Source organism: Selaginella moellendorffii, unplaced genomic scaffold, assembly GCF_000143415.4.
Source record: "Selaginella moellendorffii unplaced genomic scaffold, v1.0 SELMOscaffold_30, whole genome shotgun sequence".
NCBI classification, from domain to species: Eukaryota; Viridiplantae; Streptophyta; class Lycopodiopsida; order Selaginellales; family Selaginellaceae; genus Selaginella; species Selaginella moellendorffii.
In genome coordinates this window covers 364769-389297 of record NW_003314291.1, presented here as the reverse complement: position 1 = coordinate 389297, position 24529 = coordinate 364769, and the positions used below count along the sequence as shown (strand labels likewise).

The 24529-nt window shown below is 44.1% G+C and overlaps 1 protein-coding gene and 1 pseudogene across 1 annotated transcript; both read right to left on the bottom strand.

Annotated features, from left to right (window-relative positions):
- Nucleotides 1–10196: 10196 nt before the first annotated feature.
- LOC9646542 lies at nucleotides 10197–13802 on the bottom strand (annotated as a pseudogene).
- Nucleotides 13718–14754, bottom strand: LOC112348550. Its single transcript, XM_024681311.1, has 4 exons — nucleotides 14718–14754; nucleotides 14387–14625; nucleotides 13972–14316; nucleotides 13718–13917 (listed from the first exon to the last, which is right to left on the bottom strand). The coding sequence occupies exons 2-3, from the start codon at nucleotides 14589–14591 to the stop codon at nucleotides 14003–14005; spliced, it is 519 nt and encodes a 172-aa protein (XP_024537079.1). The 5' UTR covers nucleotides 14592–14625; nucleotides 14718–14754; the 3' UTR covers nucleotides 13718–13917; nucleotides 13972–14002.
- Between the last annotated feature and the right edge of the window lie 9775 nt (nucleotides 14755–24529).

Sequence of the window (24529 nt, the reverse complement as noted above, 5' to 3'; positions counted from 1 at the left end):
GAGGATTTATATTTTAATAAATATAAATCATATATACATGAACAACCCCCACATATAGCAATATTGCATACAATTGACTACAAATCAGAAATAGTAGAACATTTAAAAACAGAAACAATGGCAATGTCATATGTATCACTAGAAAAAAATAAAAAACAATTACAGATAATAAATTTACATAGAAAACCTGGAACATATATATATATATTCATAAAACAACTACAAAAATATATACAGAAAATAGATAATAAAAACCAGTAATAATTATAGGAGATACTACCAAATAGAAGAAGTAAAACCACTTCAAACAACAATGGAGAAAAAAGGATATATACAAATAATAAAACACAATACACGTAATAATAAGTTAATAGATCATATATGGATAAAAGATATAATATATACAAAAGCAAGAATAGCACCTGCATATTGGACAGATCATAACAAATTATATATCATAATAAAAAATATTTAAAAACAAAAGCAAACCAAGCGTTGCTGCAATGCAACGCGCACCAATTTATTAGATCATGGCGCTCCGAACTTGTCTACAGCTTCGCAAGGCTCTTTATAGCCTTAAGCAGGCTTCCCATTAGTGGTATGAATGTTTAAATTCTTTTCTTACGGGTCTCGATATGCAAAGGTTGAATAGCGATGGAAATCTATATCTTCTTCAGCAGGGTGATCACTTTGTTGTGATGGAAGTTTATATGGACAACTATTTGATTGTTAGCAACAATGACACTATTTTGAAGGATGGGAAGATCAAGCTCATGGACAGGTTTGTGATGAAGGACTTAAGAGCTGTGTGTCAGCTGTTAGGGATGGAAGTTGACAGGGATGAAGTAGACAGGGCAATCACCCTCACATAGCACCAATATGTGAAGAAGCTTCTCAACCAGTTCAACATGACAAGTTGCAAATCTGTGGCTACACCAGTCATCACCAGCATCAAGTTCACAAGTAAGATGGATGATTTATTTGATCAGCCCTCGGTCTACCGATCGCTTGTTGGAGGACTACTCTACCTTGCCAATATGACTCACCCTGACATCTCCTTTGCCATTGGTCTCTTCAGCCGATTGTAAGGAACCAACTCCCCAAGATGTCGTAGGCTAAAGGATCCCCGAAAGCATGACTGAAATGACAAAGAGTTCATCGGATGGGACCGAGTCTGAGATCAAGTCCAAGACCGACTCTAAGACCGAGTTCGAGATAGAGTCCGGAATCGAGTCCGAGGCCGACTCGGAGACTGAGTTCGAGACTAAGTTCGAGACTGAGTTCGAGACCAAGTTCGAGACAGAGTTTGAGATAGAGTCCGAGATCCGAGATCGAGTCCGAGGTCGAGTCCAAAGTCGAGTATGAGATCGGGTCTGAGATCGGGTCTGAGATCGAGTTCGAGATCGAGTCCGAGACCGACTCCCAAGTCGGGTCCAAAATCAAGTCCGAGACCGAGTCCAAATACTAATATAGGTCAAGGGGTGAAAGCCCAAAGCGTGCGTCTCCTAGGGCCGGGGGGGGGGGGGGGGGGGGGGGTTTTTTGGGTTCCAAAAATATTATAGGGATTGGGGGGGCCCCGAACCCCCCTTTAAAAAACTTTCCCAAGGGGGTTCCCAACTGACTTGAGGTTGAGACGAGGGCCGAGGGGCCTTGGGTGGGAGTGAGCATGGACTTGGGTGGTGTCGGAGGGGCCACCCCAGAAAGTGCTCAAGAGCAGCTCCCACTCCTGAAAGGGAAACTGATTGCGGTGCTCCCGGCTCATGTGGAGTGGTGCCCCACTTGAGTACCTTGTGGCTCATTGGTCCTTGCCCTTCCAAGGGCTTGGGCCTTCCCTTCGGGATGGAAGTGGGGGGGTAGAGGTACCCATACCGGGCCGTTAGGCCATGGTGTTTCGCCCTGGCATCCCGAAGTAAGTGTTGCACCCAAGACTTGGGATTTAGAAGGTCCCATGATAAAGTCTTGTGATACCAAGGGATGTTAGGAATCTGGTGGTTTGGTGTGCTTGGCTGCTTGTGCTTGTGGGGAGTGTAGCCGAACCTTAAGTCTAGTCTAACCCGGGAAGGGGGATTGGGAGGGATTTGGGAATCCATGGATGGCTAGCTAACACTCTGTTGCTCATGTAGTGAGTAGTTGAAACCAAGTAGAACCAAGTAGGAGCTAGTACCATAGACGGGAACCTTGGCGAGGGAACTTAGTAAAAGCCAAGGCAGTGTTGGACGGATAGATGAGGTAAGCTGGCAAATTGGAAAGGAAAAATTTGTAGCTTACAATTTGGTATTGGAGCTTTTTCCTCAGTTCTACCGAAGGATAGAGGCAGATTGCTGGGAGATGGCAAAGGCAGAGTGTAAACGAACCAAGGCGGAGATAGAACCTCCACCAGAGCTGGAGCCTCCGATTGAACAAGAGGCTATGGATGAGGAATCTTTGCATGAGGAGGACTCTAGTGAAGAAACTTCCAAACAGGAGTCCTGTGGTGAGGTTCGGTCGTCCAAGGCTCAATTGGACGTTTTAGAAGGACAATTGGCACAAACCAATGCCCTGCTGGAGACTCTCGTACGCAAGCTAAAGCGTGACGAGAAGCAAAAGAAAAAGCAAAAGACCACGGATGCTGGCAGCACAGAAGGTATGGACCCTTCGGTAGGGACTGAGGCAGAACCAAACAAGGTTGAACAAACCGAAGTGGAATCAGTCCCTCAAGCAGTTCCCAAGTACAAACCAAAGCCCCCACCAGTCTTCAAGGGAGTGAACGACTATAAGGTGGTGGAGGATTGGTTTTACGATATGAAGGACTACTTCCGAGCGTTGCGGTTACCAAGCTCAGAGAAGGTCCCATGTGCAAAACCATACTTGGCAGATAATGCCAAGTCTTGGTGGAGAACGACGGAGGTCAACGAAGGACCAGTGGCCACTTGGGAAATGATGAAGGCGAGGATCCGCACGACATACATTCCTCCGAATGTTACTTTGCACCTAAGGGATAAGCTGAGTAGGCTGAAACAAACCGGAACCATTCAAGAGTATGTGAATGGATTTATGGCAAAGAGGATACTGGTCACAGATATGGGTGATATGGTTGCATTCCATGCCTTCATATCAGGCTTGCAAACCTGGGCTCACAGCGAGGTGATGCGTTGGAACCCGACCAATTACAAAGAAGCGTTGGATGCGGCTATCAAAGTGCATTTCAATGATAACCTGCGAAAGGGGAACATGACAGGGTCGAGGTCCACGTTTAGCAAAGGGGCCAAACCAAGGGGAACATATAACATAGGGAAATTCAAGAAGAGTTTCTCTAAGAATGAGTCCTTGGGGTTCTGGAAAGGCAGATCCGGTGGCCAGCGAGCGAATACGTGGGGGAATCAAGTAAAAAGAGACAAACCCATGGATAAGAAGGGTAAGTCGGTTAGCAACGTGGGAAACAACGTATGCTACAACTGTAGTGAAGCGGAACACTTCTCAAGGGAATGTCCCTACCCGAAAAAGGCCAGAGCCAATATAGCCATTAAGTCAGGTGAAATCCAAACTGAGGTACATGATTTAGTCCCTAACTCAAAATTACTCATTACATGAGCAACTTTGGTAGAGAGTCGTTCGCGACATCTACTAGCCCTCCAAGAGCTTTGTTAAGATCTCTATTGACACGGGTGCTTCGGATAATTTTGTGGCTGCAGACATAGTCCACCAAGCCAGACTAACGGTGCAGCGGCTGGGTGAACCAAGGACTATAGAATTTGTTTAAGGCAGCCAAAGCACCGATGAGGTACTTCGACAAGTGAAGGTCGAAGTAGGGACATGGAAAGTAGATATGGATTTCACGTGTTGGACATAGTGGGATTTGACATAATCTTTGGGATGGATTGGTTCAATCGGTTCATGGTAGCCCTACATGGACAAGGTAGGAACCTTGTGGTGCTAATGAATGCCCAAGGAAGAAGATCTAAGGTGGAGGCCTAGGATCTAAAGGTAGGGCAATACAAGGCCAAAGATTCCTGCCTAAACCTGGTGTCCACGAGAGGACAACTCACTAAAGGAACCAAGGTAGCATTTTTGTGCTTACTCTCGGTGAAGAGTGACAAAAAGATGGGAATGGAAGAAGTACCTTTAGTGATCTAGCGGGTGTTGGACTAATTCCAGGATACCATGCCGGAGGAGCTCCCGGTAGGGTTGCCCCCCGCACGACCGATAGAACATAAGATTGAGCTGGTTGAGGGTGCTGAGACGGTGGTTCGTCCCCCCTATCGTTTGAACGAAAAAAAACTCGAAGAGCTCAAGTGCCAACTAGAGGAGTTGGTGGACAAAGGGTATGTTAGGTTGAGCAAGTCGCCATATGGGGCGCCAGTGTTATTTGTGAAAAAGAAAGATGGATCTATGTGCATGTGTATAGACTATTGATTGCTCAACAAGTATACAAAGAAGAACAAGTACCTTTTGCTAAGGATTGAGGACCTGTTCGATAGGTTGGGAAAGGAAAAATACTTCTCGAGGATTGATCTAAGGTTAGGATACTACCAAATCAGGGTAGCAGAGGAAGATGTCGAGAAGACAACTTGTCGAACAAGGTATGGGAGCTTTGAGTTTTTGGTGATGCCCTTTGGGCTATGCAATGCGCCGGCAACGTTTTCAGCATTGATGAACCACGTCTTTGTACCCTATCTAGATCACTTTGTGGTCGTCTATATTGACAACATCTTGATCTATAGCGAAACGCTAGAGGATCATGCCGAACACTTGACAAAGGTGTTTGAGAAACTAAGGGAACACCAACTGTATGCTAAAGAGAGCAAATGTGACTTTGCTCAGCAAGAGGTAAAGTTTCTCAGGCATGTGGTGGGCAAGGATGGGCTCAAAATGGACCCTAAGAAGGTCCAAACGATCCAAAATTGGGAGCGACCATCGAATGTACATGAGTTAAGGGCATTCTTGGGGCTATGCAACTATTACCAAAAGTTTATTAGACACTATTCGAGAGTAGCCCTGCCCTTAACGGACCAAACGGGAAAAGGGAAGATGGTATGGACAGTGGAATGCAAAGCGGCATTTGTCCACCTCAAAGGGAAGTTGAGTAAGGCTCCCGTATTGGTGTTACCGGATTTTGGTAAGGACTTTGAGGTAGAAACAGATGCTTCAGACTTTGTGTTGGGCACAATTTTGAAGCAAGATAACCATCTAGTAGCGTTCTTCTTGAAGAAGTTGGATAAGGCTCAACGAAAGTGGCCTGCCCACGAGAAGGAATTGTTTGCGGTGGTCAAGGCGCTCAAAGAGTGGCAACACTACCTTGAGAGACACTTCAAGGTTTACACGGACAATGTGGCAATGAAACACTTCTTGTCACAGCCCGACCTAAGGGGGAAACAAGGTCGGTGGGCTAATGCTTTGGCCAAGTTTGATTGTGAGATTCTGTACAAGTCTGGGAAGAGCAACATCGTGGCAGATGCGCTAAGTTGAAAAGCGAGCTTGAAGTTGGCGATATCTAGTGCAACAGCAACCTTTTGGGATGATGTGCGGACAGTATATGAGAACGATGGTCTAGCACAAGAAGTGTTGCTATGGAATCTGGAGGCACAGGAAGCTCACTAAAGAGGTGAGTTGCCAACGGAAGAGAAAATGGGCTATGTAGAATGCAATGGACTCATCTATTACAAGCAAACAAGGGTGTATGTCCCAAAAGGGGAACTAAGGAAGGTAGCCTTAGAAGAGTGTCATGACGGACCTCTTGCAAGACACGGCGGAATGCCCAAAACGATGGGCTTACTCAAGAGGAAGTATCATTAGCCAGATATGGCTAAGGACATCCAAGACTATGTAAAGATATGTCCAACATGTTAGTAGGTCAAAGCCGTGACTAAGGCTAGTGGGGGCTTGTTGCAAAACATCCCAATTCCAGATTGTCTGTGGAAATGTCTTACGATGGACTTCATCACAGGACTCCCCCAAGCAAGGGGTTCAATGCGATATTCGTGGTGGTGGACCGATTTTTGAAGATAGCACATTTCATACCCACCACAACGAAAGTGGATATGGAAGGTGTGGCGAAGTTGTTCTTTGAACAAGTGGTTCGAGTGTGGGGAAAGCCAAAAGAGATTATCTCATATCGAGATAAAATCTTCACCAGTAGGTTCTAGAGAACTCTCCTAGAACAGTATTGCACCAAGTTAAAATTCAGCACAGCCTATCACCCACAAACAAATGGACAAACGGAAAAGGTGAATAGGCAGCTGGAGGATTATTTGCGATGCTATGTCTCGGAAAACCAGACCGATTGGGTAAGTCATTTGGGGCTTGCAGAAATGTGCTATAACAACTCACCACACTCAAGTATTGAGGTGAGTCCATGGGAAGTCATCAGTGGGCAAGCTATCGAAAGTCCTATGGAACTCGGCGTGGCCGAGTATCATGGAGAGTTACCCGTAGTGGAGGCATTCACAGCGGAAAGACTCAACATTTGGAATCTAGTGAGGGATTCCTTAGAACGAGCTCAACAAAGGCAAACCAAGTACGCAAACCAAAAGCGCCGGGATATGAAGTTCCAAGCTGGGGAGAAGGTGTGGCTGAACACCAAGAACCTCAGGCTACCAAGTGGGATCAGTCGGAAGTTGACCTAAAGGTAAAATGCATGTATTCCTATAAATGAATTGATCTTGAGTTCCTTAAGCAGGTTCGCGGGGCCTTACAAGATTGAGGCACGAATCGGTAAAGTGGCTTACCGTCTCCAACTTCCTCGAGAGATGGGGAAGATGCACCCAGTGTTCCACGTGAACTTACTCAAGCCGTACTTTGAGGATCCGCTTCGCAAGGACCAAGTAAGACCCTTACTTAAGGTTATCCAAGGGGAAGAGGAATACGAAGTCGAGGCCATCCTCAATGCGCGCAAGAGCAAACGATAAGGACGCGAGGTGAGAGAGTTCCATGTGAAGTGGAAAGGATTTCCACACTGCGAAGCAACATGGGAACCAAAGGAGAACCTAGCGAACGCGCGAGATTTAGTGGAGGAATTTTTGCATAGCAGAAATTCTCTAGCAGAAATTACTCTATATACTTATGCAAAGTTCAATTAAAAGGTATCAATTTGTGAAGTTGAGCAATGGTATATATTGGGACCTGAAGGCGCGCTAAAGGTAAGCTAATTAGCATGGGTTAGCTAGGTCGACCAGGCGTAGGGAACTACGCCCAACTCTCTATGGGGATGTCGAATCCGTAGACGTATTCTACGGAGGTTGGGTTCGAGTCCCAACCCCCTAGTAAAGCAAGGCTGGGTTCAAGTCCCGACCCCATACTAGGGTGTGGTGAGGTGAGGGGTATAGGGATACCTATATCCCGTTATTATGAGCTCTTGGCCAGGGAGGCTAACTTAGGCACACCGCTATATGGGGGGATGCCCTCGGAGACATGGTCAACAAGTCGTAGAATAAAAAGAGACGTTCGATATGGGCATTGAACTTCTTCTATGGGTGGTAGAGTTGTAAGGAACCAATTCCTTGAGGTGTCGTAGGCTAAAGGATCCCCAAAAGCATGACCGAAATGACAAAGAGTTCATCGGATGGGACCGAGTCTGAGATCGAGTCCAATACCGAATCTGATACTGAGTTCGAGATAGAGTCCGGAATCGAGTCCGAGGCCGACTCAAAGACCGAGTTCGAGACTGAGTTTGATGCCGAGTTCGAGACGGAGTCCGAGATCCAAGATCGGGTCCAAGATCGAGTCCGAAGTCGAGTCCGAAGTCAAGTCCGAGATCGGGTCCGAGATCGAGTCCGAGATCGAGTCCGAGACCGAATCCGAAGTTGGGTCCGAGATCAAATCCAAGATCAAGTTCGAGACCGAGTCCAAGTACTAATACAGGTCAAGGGGTGAAAGCCCAAAGTGTGAGCCTCCCAGAGGGGGGGGGGGCTGCAAGGGGTTCCAAAAGTATAGTAGGGATAGTGAGGTTTAGAAACCAATCTTGAAGGAACTCTCCAATGGTGCTTCCAAACTGACTTAAGGTTGAGATTGGGTGGGAGTGAGCATGGACTTGGGTGGTGTCGGAGGGGCCACCCCAGGAAATGCTCAAGAGTAGCTCCCACTCTCGAAAGGGAAACCGATTGCAGTGCTTCCGGCTCATGTGGAGTGGTGCCCCACTTGAGTACCTTGTGGCTCATTGGTCCTCGCCTTTCCAAGGGGCTTAGGCCTTCCCTTCGGGATGGAAGTGGGGGGGTAGAGGTACCCATACCAGGCCGTTAGGCCACGGTGTTTCGCCCCAGCGTCCTGAAGCAAGTGTTGCACCCAAGATTTGGGATTTAAAGGTCCCATGATCAAGTCTTGTGGTACTAAGGGATGTTAAGAACTTGATGGCTTGGTGTGCTTGGCTGCTTGTGCCTGCAGGGAGTGTAGCCGAACCTTAAGTCTAGTCTAACCCGGGGAGGGGGATTGGGAGGGATTTGGGAATCCGTGGATGGATAGCTAACACTCCATTGCTCGTGCAATGAGTAGCTGAAACCAAGTAGGACCAAGTAGGAGCTAATACCATAAGCGGGAACCTTGGCGAGGGAACTTAACAAAAGCCAAGGCAGTGTTGGATAGATAAATAAAGTAAGCTTGCAAATTGGAAAGGAAAAGTAAACTTGCAAATTACACCGATACATGCAGTCTTCAAGTTGTTATCATTGGTAAATGGCAAAGAGAGCTTTGAGGTATTTGAAAGGAATAGTTGCTCATGGATTGCTTTACAAATGCTCAGGTCAGTCCAAACTTGTTCTTCAAGCTTACTGCAATGTAGATTGGGCTGGCAACTTGGATACACGACATTCAACCTCCGGAATTTGCTGCATAATTGATGATGCTCTGGTTTCATGGGGAAGCAAGAAACAAATGACAATTGCTCTTTCTAGTGCAAAAGAAGAATACATAGCTGTCAGTACAGCAGCAAGGGAGATCATCTGGCTTTGTCGATTACTTGGAGAACTCAATCAACAGCAATCAGATGCGACCATTCTGCATTGTGACAGCAGAAGTGCAATCACCATGTCAAAGAATCCTGTGTTTCATGCTCGTACGAAACATATAGATGTGCAGCATCACTTCATTCGTGAACATGTAGCAGCCAGAGATCTTCACCTGGAATACGTTCCTTCACAGTATCAGTTGGTAGACCTTCTAACCAAGCCACTTTCGGAGCTCACATTCATCAAGCTGAGGAATCAACTTGGAGTGTCAAGTGCCCTCAGCTTGAAGGGGGAGTGTAGGAATAATGATGAACAGAAACAGTCCGAATCGCAATCAAATCTCTAGTGATTTCCGATTTGATTGAAGTTGTATATATATACAGCCATACATGAATCAATGTATGTGTTGAAGAGAAATCTGTTGTTCTTGCTCCGCTTTTCTTTCAGGTGCAATCGTTGCTATACCAGTACCAGCCTTTGGGGCACTGGATGCACTTGTGGCCGTCCCAGTTCCAGCCAGATTTGCATTTCTGCTGGGCTGCTGCACTTTCGATTCCACCAACGTCCACTCCAACCAGGAGGATTGTCACAAACATGGCCAGAAGCATCAGCTGGGACTCGCTCGCCATTGTATCGTCAATAGAAATGCAAACTGATTGCTTTTCTTGTATCTCTTCTTTCTCTTGATTAAATGCTTTGCTGGGTTATGGTGTTGCCAATGTGGGACCAATTTATATGGAGGATTTGAGGATGAATAAGACAGCTATGCACACGGTTTTTACTGAGTCTCCTGCATGACATGTCGTGTTTGTGCTTGATTGACGGGGTCAATCCAGATGAAAAAGTCTCTATTTAAGTCCCGTGAAATCATCAGAAGACAATGCATTAAAAAGTATGATAATATTTTTAAAAGTAAATAGCTAGAAACTGCAAGAAATTTACTAACCGTAATTTCTTAAAGTCCACTCATACTTGTGGCCAAACTAAGAAGCATGATTCACATTTCTCTCTCATCTCTTGTCTTGAGTATGAAACTCAGCAGCGCAAGACTTCGGTATTTCGATAATCTTGCTGCTCGAGTTGCTAGAAACTAAAAGTGAAACTGGCAGCAAGTCTCTCGTCAAGCGGATTCTGGGTGAGGAAACCGAGCCTTAGAATGGGATGTCATGGAAAGAAAAGCACACACATTTTATTCACCAAAAGGTTATCACAAGAAACAGCACAACTACAATGATTATTGTCATTGACATGGTACATGAGCTTGGATCTTGATGGGCAACTTCAGTTCTCGTTGCAGAAACTTCCAGTCCAGCGCCAGCCCATCTGGCAGCGGTGGCAAGAGTTGTCATACCAGTACCAGTTGATCGGGCAGCGTTGGCAAGAATTGTTGTACCAGTACCAGCTTGGCTGGCAACGGACACAGTAATTTCCATCCCAGTGCCACCCCGGCTTGCATTGCCCCTGGGCGCTCGCACTTGCAATTCCTCCAATGTCAACTCCCACCAGGAGCACCACCACAAGCATCGCCAGCAGCATCTTGTTGCTCGCCATCTTTTTTAAGAACGCCTCTTGCTTTGATGTGATCCCAGACCTGTGAACGAGATCGGAGAAAGCTAGAGAAACTTGGAGAAGCTTGAGTATGAGCTTTGATGTGCTTGAGTATGGAGTGGGAGGATTTATAGTGCAGGAGAGCGTGTTATAGTTCAGTTCCGGATAACTCGGCTGACTTTTTCGACATTGAAAAGTAAAATGTGAAGCCATGCGGATACGGATGTAGATCTTCGACCATGTCAAGCGGGAAGTCAGACGTTTTGGGTATTTGTGGTTTCATTGTAGTAAAAAACATTAATGTTTTACAACGTCTGGAGTAAAATGGGTTTGCCAAAACATAATTCTTGCAAATGCTATGCTTGAGAATCATTTAGATTCATGTCTAATGAGGAATGTTATTGAATGAATTTCTTCCGCTTTTAGTGACCTCAGCTCCCATACTGCATTTTTACCTGGATTTGCCTGTGCACGTAGACAAGGAACTCCACATAAGACGAGCCCAGCCCGCTCTTGTCCTCGATCATGAAGGAGTGGAACATCATCTCTGTAACAAAACCGAATGAGCAAGAGTGCTTCGACAAGGAAAAAAATGAGAGTGTTTGATCACCTAAAGGATCTCCCTGCTTCAGCAAATGCAACCTAGAATAGCAAGCATCCGAGTTTTCTTTTATCGAAACATACCGCAGGTAAGAGCAGCGTTGGCGACGGATCTCGTTCACCATCTTGTTCAGCAAAATTGATGGCTCGTTATCGTACTCTTGCAACAAAAACTGCAAAAGGGAACAAGAGTAAGAAAATTACGAGTCATACGAGCGAGGGAATTAAGTACCTGTCCGGGAATCACTTCGTTCACAGACCGCACTTCAAAGAGTTGATGAAGCAGTTCAGAGGAGACAGCCTTCCCTGCGTATAGAAAAGCGTCCTCACCGGTCTCCAAAAGAAAGATTCCTTCTGGGTCCAGGTTCTCGCTTGATAGAGGAAGCGTCGGTGGTAGACTCGACTCGTCCAGCTATGCAAAACGCGCTTTAATCAGAGTACCAAAGAGATAACTAGTACCTTTGGTATGTTGTGGACGGAAAATAGTCTGGGATACACCAACGGTATCGCGAGGGATGCCGAGATACTTGTAGCTCGCATAAGCCAGTAAGCTCTTTCATCAACACGAGCATCTTGCCGGAGACCCACGCTCTTTGTAAGAGCTGTAAAGAAGGAAACGAGATAGTGAAAAGTTTATAAGAAAAACGACACGAAACTTACCGAGTGTATATAGCGGTAGCAGCTTAAGGCATTCGGGCAAGATAAGCTGGCCCGAAGAAGATGCAGTTGCGCAAAACTTTCTATACGAAAACAAGCTCTGAACGCACTGTCTAATGGTTTGCTCCCTAACTTGCGAAAGAGGGGAGACAGGCATGCCTTGGGCAGCTGTATCAAAGGCAATTTCAGAACCTTGAACGAAAATCACACATAATACTTACCAGTTTTCAAAAGATAAGTGAACTGTGCCTAGATCCGCGCCTTTGAAAAGGTTGCTCAGAACGTTTGTGAAGGTAAGTGATAATGTACTAACTCTGATACGTCTATGCCCATCGACCGTGGTGTAGAGTAACGCCGACTACAAAAGCATTGACAAGTTTGACAATAGTCAGAACAGGCAATAGCATTATGTAATAGCAACGCACCTGAAAACAACAGTCTGCTCCTTCTTGAAATTTGTCTTCGTGCTTGAACGTGACCAGAATGGATTTATCACAATCAATTTAGAAAAACGCACTGCATTACAGGAGCTTAGTTCCATATAGATAAATTACCGCAGGAAGATCAGACATCAGTGGTAACCCGTTTACAGCTGCCAAAGTAGTCCTGGACTTTAATTCCCTACAAGAGAGATTCAGACAGGTTCTAACCAGTTCATTTTTTCTACCTGACTACATTGCACACGCATCATGGCTTCAAGTCCTTGAGGTCTGGTTAAGTTCCATGGTAAATCATTATACAACTTAGCCTTTGGCCTTACACAAACTAGGATAATCTCTTATAAAAACAAAAAAGCAAAGCTCTCAAAATAATTCACTTGTATTTGGATAGTTGAAATCTTTTTTTACTCTTGTGAGAAAAAGAGATTCCAAATCATTGTTGAAAGTTATTTGACATATGTTTAATGTAGTTAAGCTCCTCAAAAAGGGTATAAAAATTAATTATAATGGTTTGAAGCAACTTCATTCATCATTTAGAATTTCAAATTTTATGATGGCATAAGGGTGATGGACAATCTTTGAACTTTAATAGTCATCCCAATGTAAAATCACCCTATAGTGATAAAGATTATTTTTTGTGAAAAGGAACCTTTAGAATAAAGGATAAAAATTTAAATGATACATTATCTTGATTGATCCAAAAGATGAATTTGGATCCTAAAATCTACAACTACCAAAACTTATTGCCATGCTAGAATTTTATGATCATTGATTGTCAACCGTATATACGGTCGTATTTTCATACTTGAGGTTGTTTTTGTGAGTACTGACGTATTTCTAAGCTAGAAAAAGGTGAAAATTGAAGAAGCTCGCTGAAGAAGCTTTCTATGAATATTTCGTTTAGAGAGAGAAAAAGTGATGGATTTCAGAAGTGAGAATTTGAAGAAGTTGTTTTCTAGAAAGTTGAAGATCTGATCAAGGGCAGTTCTTTGGTGGTAAAATCAAGTTGATCGGAGTTGTGGATGAAGAGTTATTAGCTGGGAAAGTTTCAGCCATTGGTTGGTGTTTAAGCTTTTGGGAGTTTGAATTTAGGTACGGCCATTCAGTTATTTTACAGTTCTTGTTTTCTCTCGGGTTCTGGAGTTCTCTTTGCTCGAAGATGGTGAGACCTCCTATAGGCCGTCGAGATCCCGTCGCCGATCGCGTCACCAACAACATGCGGATAAGGCGTGCGATCGAGGAGTTGAGAATTCAAGAGGAGCAGCAAATTCCAACTACTTGTCCAACCTGTGGTCAAGTGTGGTACCGTTACCTACATGTGATCATAGAGGAGTTACTGCAGGCCCAGCGCACTCAGTATGAGTGATTTGTAGTTACTGCTGAATACAAGCCCTAGAGGAGTCTTTCCCGTCTTTCTTGTTGTCGTGTATTTTTCCCCACATTTTTTGGTGCGTTAGCCGGGAGGGCTTAGTCGCAGTAACTGCGCAGTAAACCGGGCCTGAGGAAAAGGCCGGTCATCTGTGGGCATCTGCAGTAAGCACCCTTTGCCGCAGTTGGTTCTCGGTCTGGCGGGTAGATCCCCGGACTGGGATAATTTTCTAGATTTTTCTATCAGGAGCAGGCAGATGCTGTGAGAGTCCATCTGTTTCCGGCGACATTGCTGGGAGCAGCAGCAGAATGGTATGGTCAGGCAAATGCAGCAGCAGCCTTTGCAGCCTGGGCAGACCTCAAAACAGCATTTCTCAATGCTTTCCGTCCTATGGGATTCAAGCAGCGTATCAGTGACGAGCTAAATTCAATTCAATTGTTACCTGGAGAGACATTGCAAAATTATGTTCTTCGCTACAAGAGGCTGCTCGCGAGGAAAGATCCACAGCCTGCCGCTGACGACCAAGTCCGCTGGTTCTTGAATGGGTTGCCATTTGAAATCGGGTTCCACGTGAAGGTGCAAAGACCGGCAGATTTGAACGCAGCAGTTGAGCACGCAGCAACATGGGAACAGGCCCGGATGTCATCGCGGAATATTGCAGCTGCAGCTCCACCAGCAACATATGGTAACTTGTTCTCACCGAATATTGCACAGTACCAGACTGGTGTGCTTGGAGCCGTAGCAGCTCCACCTTTGATTCCGGTCCAGCCGTCAGTTCTCCAGTTACCTGCAGTAAACACGACCGGATTTGAGAGCCAACTCACGAAAGTGAAAGAAGATGTGGTGGAGACACTTACCAAGAAGATGGCAGAACTCCAAGTGAGTCTGGTTCAAGGTTTGGGAGTTCCAACTCGGCCAGTGCATGAGAGAGCTGAGATCTGGTGCATTAAGTGTCAAGGATATGGCCACTATCCTAGTGAGTGTCCGAATCTGGTTCCGGCAAAAGCTCCTTGTCTGTATTGTGGGAAGTTCGGCCACAAGCCTGAGAAGTGCTTTATTCATCCAGCTCGTGTGACACCCAAGTTCCAGCAGCAACCTGTAGTCGCAAGCTATTACGTTCAACCACAATTTCACCATCAACAACAATTTCCACAGCAACAGGTTCAGCACCAGCAGTATGAGACGTACCCGGTTTTTAACGTAGGAGCTCCAGGGGCTGTGCAGAACTCGGGGCCAATGCTGCAGCAGACTGCTGGTGGAGGCCGAGGTGGCGGCCGGATGGGAATGTTCGGAGGCAGAGGCGGAGGCCGAGGCCGAGGCCCGATAGTGTGCTACCGGTGTGGGGAACTTGGACATATCGCGCCAAACTGTCCGAATGCACAGAAGTCTGAAGAGTATCAGCCAATCTGTGGGATATGCCAGACACAGGGACTTCATCGACAGGAGGATTGCCCCTACCGCTTGCAAGTGCCAAATCAGCGTCAAAATCAGGACAAGGGAAAAGAGGTGGTGGATACTAAAGCCATTTTCGTGAATTCTGAAGAGTTACGAGCGGACACACCTGTGTGGAATGTCAACACACGAGCACAGTTGCAGCGGAGGGACCGCAGGTTGTACATCCGAGATGAGCCGAGAACAAGGGCTGAACAGGGAATTGAGCGGACGCATACTCAGGAGGATCCGGAGATGATAGCTCGCCAAAACAGGAAGGAGCAGCGCCACAAGGAAAAAATGGGGATCGACTTAGGTCTGGAAGGAGGCGGCATTCAGGATGCGCCGATAGCCGATGGCGGAGATCTCGCCAAGAATATCACGGGGACTATTCAGTGCCCTAATGACGGCAAGGAAACGGACGCGAACCAAGTGAGTGGTGGAATGGATCCGCAAGAGGTTATGAGGAAGGTGGGCATCTCGACGCCGCAGCGGCTGGCAGAGGTATTCAAGGAACATTTTGGGGGTGAGCCGTTGAAGATGGGCCAGCGGAGATCTCGCCGGTATAAGCAGGTGCTAAATCTAGAAACTCAGCCCTACGACGTGCTCAAGGACTTAGAGAATCAAAAGCCGAGTATCACATTTGCGCAATTACTACAGCTGGCACCAAGTCTGAGGAAAGTGGTGGCCACAGCAGTCAAGGCCCATCGAGAGGTGGTAGTGAATGCAGCATGGCCAATGATCGAAGCAGAGAATCCAATTATAGATGCAGAGATTTCAGGTCAGCACTTGAAGGGGTGCGTGATTGACGGAGGTGCTGCCATCAACGTAATGCCTGAGCAAATGGTGTCAAAACTTGGGTTGGAGCAGCCATCTCCAGTTTATTTTCGTGTCCGCATGGCGAACCATTCTCGCTCGAGACCGGTTGGTGTACTTACTGGGGTGAAGACGGAGATTGCCGGTTTTATCTTTTATGTTGATTACGTGGTGCTGAGGATGGTTGGACACGAGCTGGATTATCCAATTCTTTTGGGAAGACCGTGGCTGTTACAGGCCTGGGCAGATCAGAGTTGGCCGAAGGGGACTATTACGATTGGAGATGGAAACAAGTCGCGCACTATCCAAGTTCGGACAAGGAAGAGGCCGGCCTGGACTCCAGTAGCGTGTGAGCCGATAGTGGATGGGATCGATGACAGCAGTGATACCACGACTGGTGCAGATAGCAGAAGAGGATCAGCTCAAAACCACGTTTGTGACTGAGTGGGGTTGCTATGCCTACAAAGTTATGCCCTTCGGCCTGTGTAATGCACCTGCCACCTTTCAGCGGGTCGTCACAGCAGCTTTCCAGCCGTACATGCGAGAGTTTATGGAAGTATTCCTTGACGACTTCAGTGTCTATGGGAGCGAGTTGGCGCATGAAGGCTTGCTCGAGAAGTGTTTTGAATGCTGTCGGCACTATGGGATTTCTCTCAACCCGTTCAAGTGTCAGTTCTGGGTAACGCATGGAGTGCTGCTGGGTCGGATAGTGTCAAGAGAAGGTTTAGCTGTCGATCCGGCCAAGACGCAGGTGATCATGCAGCTGGTGTCACCAGAGACTGTGAAGCAATTGCAGGCATTTCTTGGGCATGTGGGATATCACCGCCGTTTCGTGAGGAACTTTGCCGAGAAAGCTCTACCCTTGACTAGCCTACTGAAGAAGGGGGCTAAATATGAGTGGACAACTGTATGTGAGGCGGCCTTCCAACGCTTGAAACTGGCACTGGTAAACGCGCCGATTTTGAAGATGCCAGATTGGAACTTGGAGTTTCACGTTCACGTGGATGCATCAGCAGTGGCCATTGGTGTGGTGCTGTGTCAATGCTCAGATGGACGAGCAGATCATCCAATATGTTACAGCAGCCGTCAACTTTCAACGGCTGAGAAGAGCTATTCAGCAACTGAGAGGGAAGGACTCGGCATGATCTATGCGATCCAGCAATATCGGCATTATCTACTTGGCAAGGAGTTCGTGTTTTTCCTTGATCATCAGGCACTGAAGTATTTAATAGGGAAGCCATGCAAGACAGGAAGAATCACACGTTGGCTGTTGCTGCTCCAGGAATTTCAGTTCCGCATTGTGTTGAAACCTGGAAGCAGCCATCAGATGCCAGATCACTTATCGAGGCTGCCACCACAGGACAGTGATGAGGAAGTAGGCGTAGAGGATGATTTGCCAGATGCACCTATCTTCCAATTTGAAACAGTGCCGGACTGGTATGTGGAGATGGTTAAGTTCCTTGGCAATGGCGAGTATCCGGCAGGGTTGAATAACCGGCAGAAGCGACGGCTTTTGTTGCAGAGCCGACTCTATACGATGGTTGGCGGTGTATTATACCGGATTGGACGAGATAGCGTACTGAGGCGGTGTTTGCTACCACATGAGACGACTAAGGTGATAGCGGCATGCCATGACTCGTCATATGGAGGCCACTTTGGAACAGAAGCGACGGTGGAGATTATTTGCAGAGCTGGATATTGGTGGCCGACATTGAGGAAGGAGGTTACGTACTATGTCAAAACCTGTGACCCTTGTCAGCGAGCAGGGAAGCCAGATAAGCGTGACTACCAGCCTCTTCATCCACTGTTGCCAGTGATGCCGTTTGAAAAATGGGGGATTGATTTTTGCGGACTGTTTCCTCCAGCTCGACGGACAGGTTATAAGTATGTACTGGTCTGCATTGATTACGTTACAAAATGGTCTGAGGTGAAGGCTCTACGGGAGGATACTGGTAAGAAGGTTGCGGAGTTTCTTTATGAGCAGATAATTACACGGTTTGGAGTTCCCCTCGAACTGGTGAGTGATCGGGGAACACACTTCTTGAACGAGGCAGTGGCAGCACTGACAGAAACTTATGGAGTTTATCACTCGAAGTCTACTCCTTACTACCCGCGTTGCAATGGTCAAGTGGAGCGTACAAATGGAACTCTTTGCCGGATTGTTACTAAGACCTGCTCAGCTTCTCGGACAGATTGGGATAAGCGCCTTTTGGATGCAGTCTGGGCATATCGAGTTGCTTTTAAGGTGACCACTCGGTTCTCACCTTTTCAGTTGGTTTATGGGCAGGAAGCACTATTGCCGGTGGAGCTTGAAGTTCCAGCCTTGAGGACGGCTGTAGAGCATGCTATGGACTGGGACGGTGCCATACAGCAGAGGTTGAACGAGCTAGAACGATTGGATGAGACGAGGCTGTTGGCATTTCAAGCTAGAGAGGCATTGCAGAAGCGGAGAAAGAAATGGCATGATGATCATATTCGAGAGCGGAAGTTTGCAATAGGGGATTTGGTGTTGCTGTATGACAGCAAGTTTTGGAAACGGCCAGGAAAACTCAAGATACGGTGGCTGGGCCCTTACGTGGTGGTGAATGTCAACGACAATGGCTCAGTGCAGGTGGCAGATTTGAGTGGGAACCTGCTGCCAACGCGGATCAATGGTTTCTGATTGAAAAAGTACCATACACGTTCAAATGATGAAACAGCCGGAGCTGAGCGAGAGTCCAATGTGTCGGAGCCATCCGAATCAGAGTCGAGGATGACCAGAGCTGAGGCCAGCTGAGAGCTGTGGTTGTAGCTGAATGGGAAGTTTCAGAATCGAATGGAGGTATGTTGGTGTTTTCATTTAAGAACAAGCGTAGAAGACGCAGGTAGAGTTGGCTGCACATCTTTGAGAGGAGCAGCTGAAGGGGGAGATTTTATGAGTTCAGGTGTGGAGCGCCAGGAGGATTTATTTTTGGAGGCTGTAGACGTCGGTGGAGGCGAGCTCAGCAATAGTGTAGGAGAAGAGAGTTGAAAGAGGCGAAGTGTCGCCGTGTGAGAAGTCAAATGGAGCCGAGTTGAGCGGTGTCAGAGGAAAGTGTAGCAGAGTTGGGTTTGAACCAGTCAAGAAGTCAGTGGTTAATGGTAGTCAGCGTGCCGAGGGCGGCGCGAGTATCAGGGTGGTATGGTGTCAACCGTATATACGGTCGTATTTTCATACTTGAGGTTGTTTTTGTGAGTACTGACGTATTTCTAAGCTAGAAAAAGGTGAAAATTGAAGAAGCTCGCTGAAGAAGCTTTCTATGAATATTTCGTTTAGAGAGAGAAAAAGTGATGGATTTCAGAAGTGAGAATTTGAAGAAGTTGTTTTCTAGAAAGTTGAAGATCTGATCAAGGGCAGTTCTTTGGTGGTAAAATCAAGTCGATCGGAGTTGTGGATGAAGAGTTATTAGCTGGGAAAGTTTCAGCCATTGGTTGGTGTTTAAGTTTTTGGGAGTTTGAATTTAAGTACGGCCATTCAGTTATTTTACAGTTCTTGTTTTCTCTCGGGTTCTGGAGTTCTCTTTGCTCGAAGATGGTGAGACCTCCTATAGGCCGTCGAGATCCCGTTGCCGATCGCGTCACCAACAACATGCGGATAAAGCGTGCGATCGAGGAGTTGAGAATTCAAGAGGAGCAGCAAATTCCAACTACTTGTCCAACCTGTGGTCAAGTGTGGTACCGTTACCTACGTGTGATCATAGAGGAGTTACTGCAGGCCCAGCACACTCAGTATGAGTGATTTGTAGTTACTGCTGAATACAAGCCCTAGGGGAGTCTTTCCCGTCTTTCTTGTTGTCGTGTATTTTTCCCCACATTGATAGAGTTTCTTCAAGCCATTCATGTTGTTTTCTCCACAAGCAAAGGTATTTATAGCAGAATAACACACTCAACATTAGTAACTTCAACTACTTGGCTAATGGAAATAGTGAAACATAAAGTTTCACTGCAATGGGACTTTGCTCCAAATGATTTATATTTTTATAATAGTCTCTTCATTGACACACTTTCAGAATTTTGTAAAATGCCTTTTTGTGCAGCTAAGGAGAAATTCTATTTATTCATTACTTAGATAAAAATCCTCTCAAATTCAAATTCTTTACTTAGCTCCTTTGGCTTCTAGTGTGCTGTTGTGGCTCTATTAAACTCCAAATCATAATTTAAATGTAATGTTTCCTCCTGTAGCTCCTAATATGCTATTGTGGCTTCCCCAAACTTTGGATCATTATCTGAATTTGAGGCTTTACCTAGCTTAGGTTGAAGTTCTTTACCTAGTTGGTTTGGTTCTTAATGTGCTACTATAACATCCCCAAGCTCTAGATCATAATCTGAATCTAAGGCTTCATTTAACTCTTTGCATAGCTCCTTTAAGTCTTAGTGAGGTTATTGTTGCTTCACAATCTAATGCTATATTTGCTATTGTGGCTAGCTCTCTATCATGATCTTCTCTAGCTCCACTTAGATCTCAAACATTATTTGCTGTTATGGCTTCTAGATCACGATGTACATAATTGACTAAATATCAATGGCAATGTTGGTGCCAAGACCAATTGAACAATAAGTATTTTCCAAATACATTTATAGATATTCTTCATTTTAAGGCAAAATACTTAGTAGGGCATTGTGGCATTATTTTAGTCAATATCTCCTATTTAAATCAAAGTTATATCAATATATATACTTTCTAGCAATTTCACTAGTTTGTTAGTATGATTTTCCTGGGTTAATAGTAATTAAGAATAGAATGGGATAACTAGTTCTTATTACTTTTGTTTCCTATTTTTCTTTAGTTGTTTGTCTATTTTAGTTTTAGCTTTGTTTTAAAGCTTTTGAGTTAAAGATTTAGGATCCCAAAATCCAAAATATGAAATCTAATAACAACAAAATACAAGGTAAAATCAAATAAAAAACAACAAAAACAAAAACAAAAAACAAAATCAAGAAATAAAACTTATCTACTTAAAAATGTAGTGTACATGGTTTTTATAATTTACTCTATAGTGATTTACTATAGAATAACCATAAATTAGAATCTAAAGCTTTAGACATGTGGGCCAAGGGCAATAAAGTAAAACTTGAGTTTCAGGGCTTTGAAGCACTGAATGAAATAGTGAAACTAAATTCTTAAGTATATAGCAACAGAGTGAAGGAACTAAAGCATGAAATGACTTTCAAGCATATATCTCAATGATCAAAAGGACAAGAGCATAGAGTGACTTTGGAATAGTTTTAAAATATCTAATATCCTAATACTAAAACCAATATATAAAACAAAGCCAACGGAGTTTAATATTATTTCAACATATTAGTGGCATAATGCAAAGATATAGGTATTCTACCAGTTAGCAGAGTATGGAGTTTGGGCTTCCAAACATAAAACCAGAACAAGATTTATTAAATATGAAATGGTGTTAGATTGTAAATTTAGATGCAAGTTCAAAACCATTTCCATAGATATACTTCACTAGTAAATCTAGATACTTTTTATAAATAGCTAATGAAATGGAATGGATGAAGAATGATAATAACAGTATCTTGGCAAACACGATAAGTTACCATATAGTGAATATTGAGGGACCAACCTCAATATCATAAAGATTTTTAACACTAGTAAATGTAAAACAATATATGAATTTCTCATCTTAGGCTGAATATACTTAGCAAAAACACATTGAAGTTCTTACCTTATGTTCTGGGATAAACATATACATGATGACCAATTTCTCAATTAGCTTAGACAAAGACTAATAAAAGGAACTAACAGTACTAACTTTTTGCTATCATGGCAGTAAAATGAAGAATATCTGAAAATACTTACCAATAGATAATTTTTGATATTTACAATCACATTTGCAACAAAAAACATTAAATAAAACCTTAAGTTTTTTTTTTTTTTTTTTTTTTGCTTGATTTCTTCTACCATGAAAGCTTGTTTCTAAAGCTTTTGAGTAAGAGAATTTGGATGAGAGGCTTTTCATCTTATTTTTCTTTGCACTTTATTTTTTATTTTTTATTTTTTTTTTGTGTTGTTCCTTCCTTGAAAGATTTGTTCTAATGCTTTTGAGTGAGTCATGCTCAACAGTAGCCCTGCCAAACAAAAAGCTCTCAATCCTACATGTTTTGTCATATGTGAGCATTTGTGTGTTTTTGGTTTGTCTACCTATTTCTAATGAGGGAAGTCTTTCATATTTAGCCTTGTTCTGCTTTCCTTGACAAACACTGTACATACTCCAAAGGCCTCAACTACAATTCTTGCTACCATACTAGCACCTTATGTGGTCCAAATTTTTTAATGAACTCAAGTATCTACATGACTTTAGCTAGTGCTTGTTTTAGATTTTAGTGAAAATGATGGCTACCAAGTTTTGAGAAGAATGGTAATGAATGTAAGGAAGATTGAAAAGCTATGTTGCTATCCAGTCCAATGTAATAAACAAAATCCTATAATACCAATCAAAATCTCTCTCTTTTTCACTTCTTTATAGGTAAAAGTTTTTTTTTTTCTGATATAGGAGAGCATGTACTTCCATTTGTAAGAGAAGCAGCCAAGAAGTACTCCAAGTTTATGTCTTTTGGATGTGTTTTGTGGAGGCAAGAGGAAGCTTCAATTTAGAAAAGCTGGTACTTTCAGTGATAATTACATGACTTGATTCATGCTTTTATATATGGAGTAGGCTTGGATTAGAGTTGACAATTGCAATAGTTTTCATTAAAGATCCCAGTGTTAAACTTTTTTTCAGTAGCTTTGAGATGATTTCTTTCACTTTGTAGGTAAATAGATGCATAACTTCTTATTGTGGAAGAACATAAAGTTCATGGTAAGTACTACTAGGTGCTTTTTTTCTTCTTCTATTGACAGTTAGAAGTCATCACATAGGTTCTTCCCACATTTACAGTTCTTTTTAATAATAGGCTTGCTGGTGATATTTGCAGCCTCAAGTAACACTGCCAGCCTGGACAGAGTATTTTTTCAAAAAAAAATTTATGGAAAACTTTTATGGCAAAATTTTAGGAAGAATGACATAAATTTCACTAGATGGAATTGTGATATGGTGAAATGCTAATGATTTTTTCTTACACATAACCTAAAAAGCAGCCACCTTTTCACTATACCACTTTTCATTCTAATTAATTATTTTTAACATGTATTTTCACTTTAAAATGCATAAACATCATCTCAGAAGTATGCAGTTCCTGCTCTAATGACTTACATAATGTTTCTTATGCTGTGACTTCATAGGAGATGATTTCCAAAGTTTGACACCGTTGCTCTCTTCACTGAATGGATTCTAGTGGAGCTTGCCATCCATCCTGAAATAAAAAAGAAGGTTGTGCAATGAGATTACTGGTATGGTTGGAAAGTCTAAAGTTGCCAAGTATGAAAATGGTGTACCTCCAAACCGTTGTGAAGGAGACTCTTAGGATGCGTCCTTGCTCTCCTGGTCTCGGTTGGCAATTCACGATGTATGCTTGGCTGCTCACCACATCCCTGCAGGCACCATAGCCATAGGAAACATGTGGTCTAAAGATCTATCCATCTGGTCTAAGCTTGAGAAGCTCAACCCAGAGAGATTGCTTAAGCAAGACATCAACATGAAAGGAATTGACTTATGTCGCACTCCATTTAGAGCTGGTCGGTGAGTGTGTTTTGAGATTGTTCTCCTCTGATCGCAACTTAATGGTACTGCGATGATGCTATAGCCTCCCAAACCTTGGCAATGTCAAGCACTTGAGAAGAAGCAATCAAACTAAATCTTGCCTTCTTCGAGGTTCTCCGATGACAAACGAGAAGGAGAACGGCTTTCCAGGACCTGCCTAGAATCCTCCAGCACTGCGTAAGAATACCAAAGTCCTGCAAAATTGTTGAATTAGGCTAGGCCTACTCTCTGTTCAATTATACAAAAGCTACAGCACCTTTGCAGACATAGCAGTTCCCCGGTATCGATGCAAGAGTTTCATTTCAACCACTAGAAAAGTGGCGCATAGATATTTGCGCATGAAAAACGAAACAGTCGTACCTTTGTCACGAAGACCTGAAATTCGTTTGCTGCTACGAACCTGAATTTACAAAGATAGAGACACTTGAAATTCAAGGAAAAAGAGAAAAGAGAAACCTTACCCGTGCACTCGCTGGATGTGGTTTGTGAATCTCCACCAGTAGCTTCGGATCAAAGCTGCACATTATATACATTTAAAACAAGAGATGGGGAATTAGTGAAATTGCCCAAAAGTATATAAATTGACTATGATTTTGGAACTTTGATTATGAATGGGAGATATTAACTGAAGATATGATGTCGACCTAGAAGACACTTGCTGTCTGATCAATCTTCGTGACAAAGTCTGGTGAGTTCTGTAGATTGTGATCCAGCAGCTGCAGCAGCAGATAGAGGTGGAATTGTAATGGAGAGATAGCCACAGCAGCACACTGGGAGCCAGAGGAAGGAGCCTCAGATTCAAATTATGATAGTGGCACATTGGGAGCCAAAGGAGCCAGACAGAGATCTCCAATCCAAGAGGACTTTCATCCAGATGGATGAATGTAACCTCTCATTAACTACACAAGAAGACACTCTACAGAAGTTTGGCGGTGTGTCCCTAAAGAGAATGACATTCTGCTATAAATACCTTCACTTCTGGAGAACATGAAACACGGATGATTAAGGAATTTTGGCATGGCAGTAATTTTGATAGAGTCATGGATTTTCTGTCAGGATCTCATTTCTGCATCAACATCT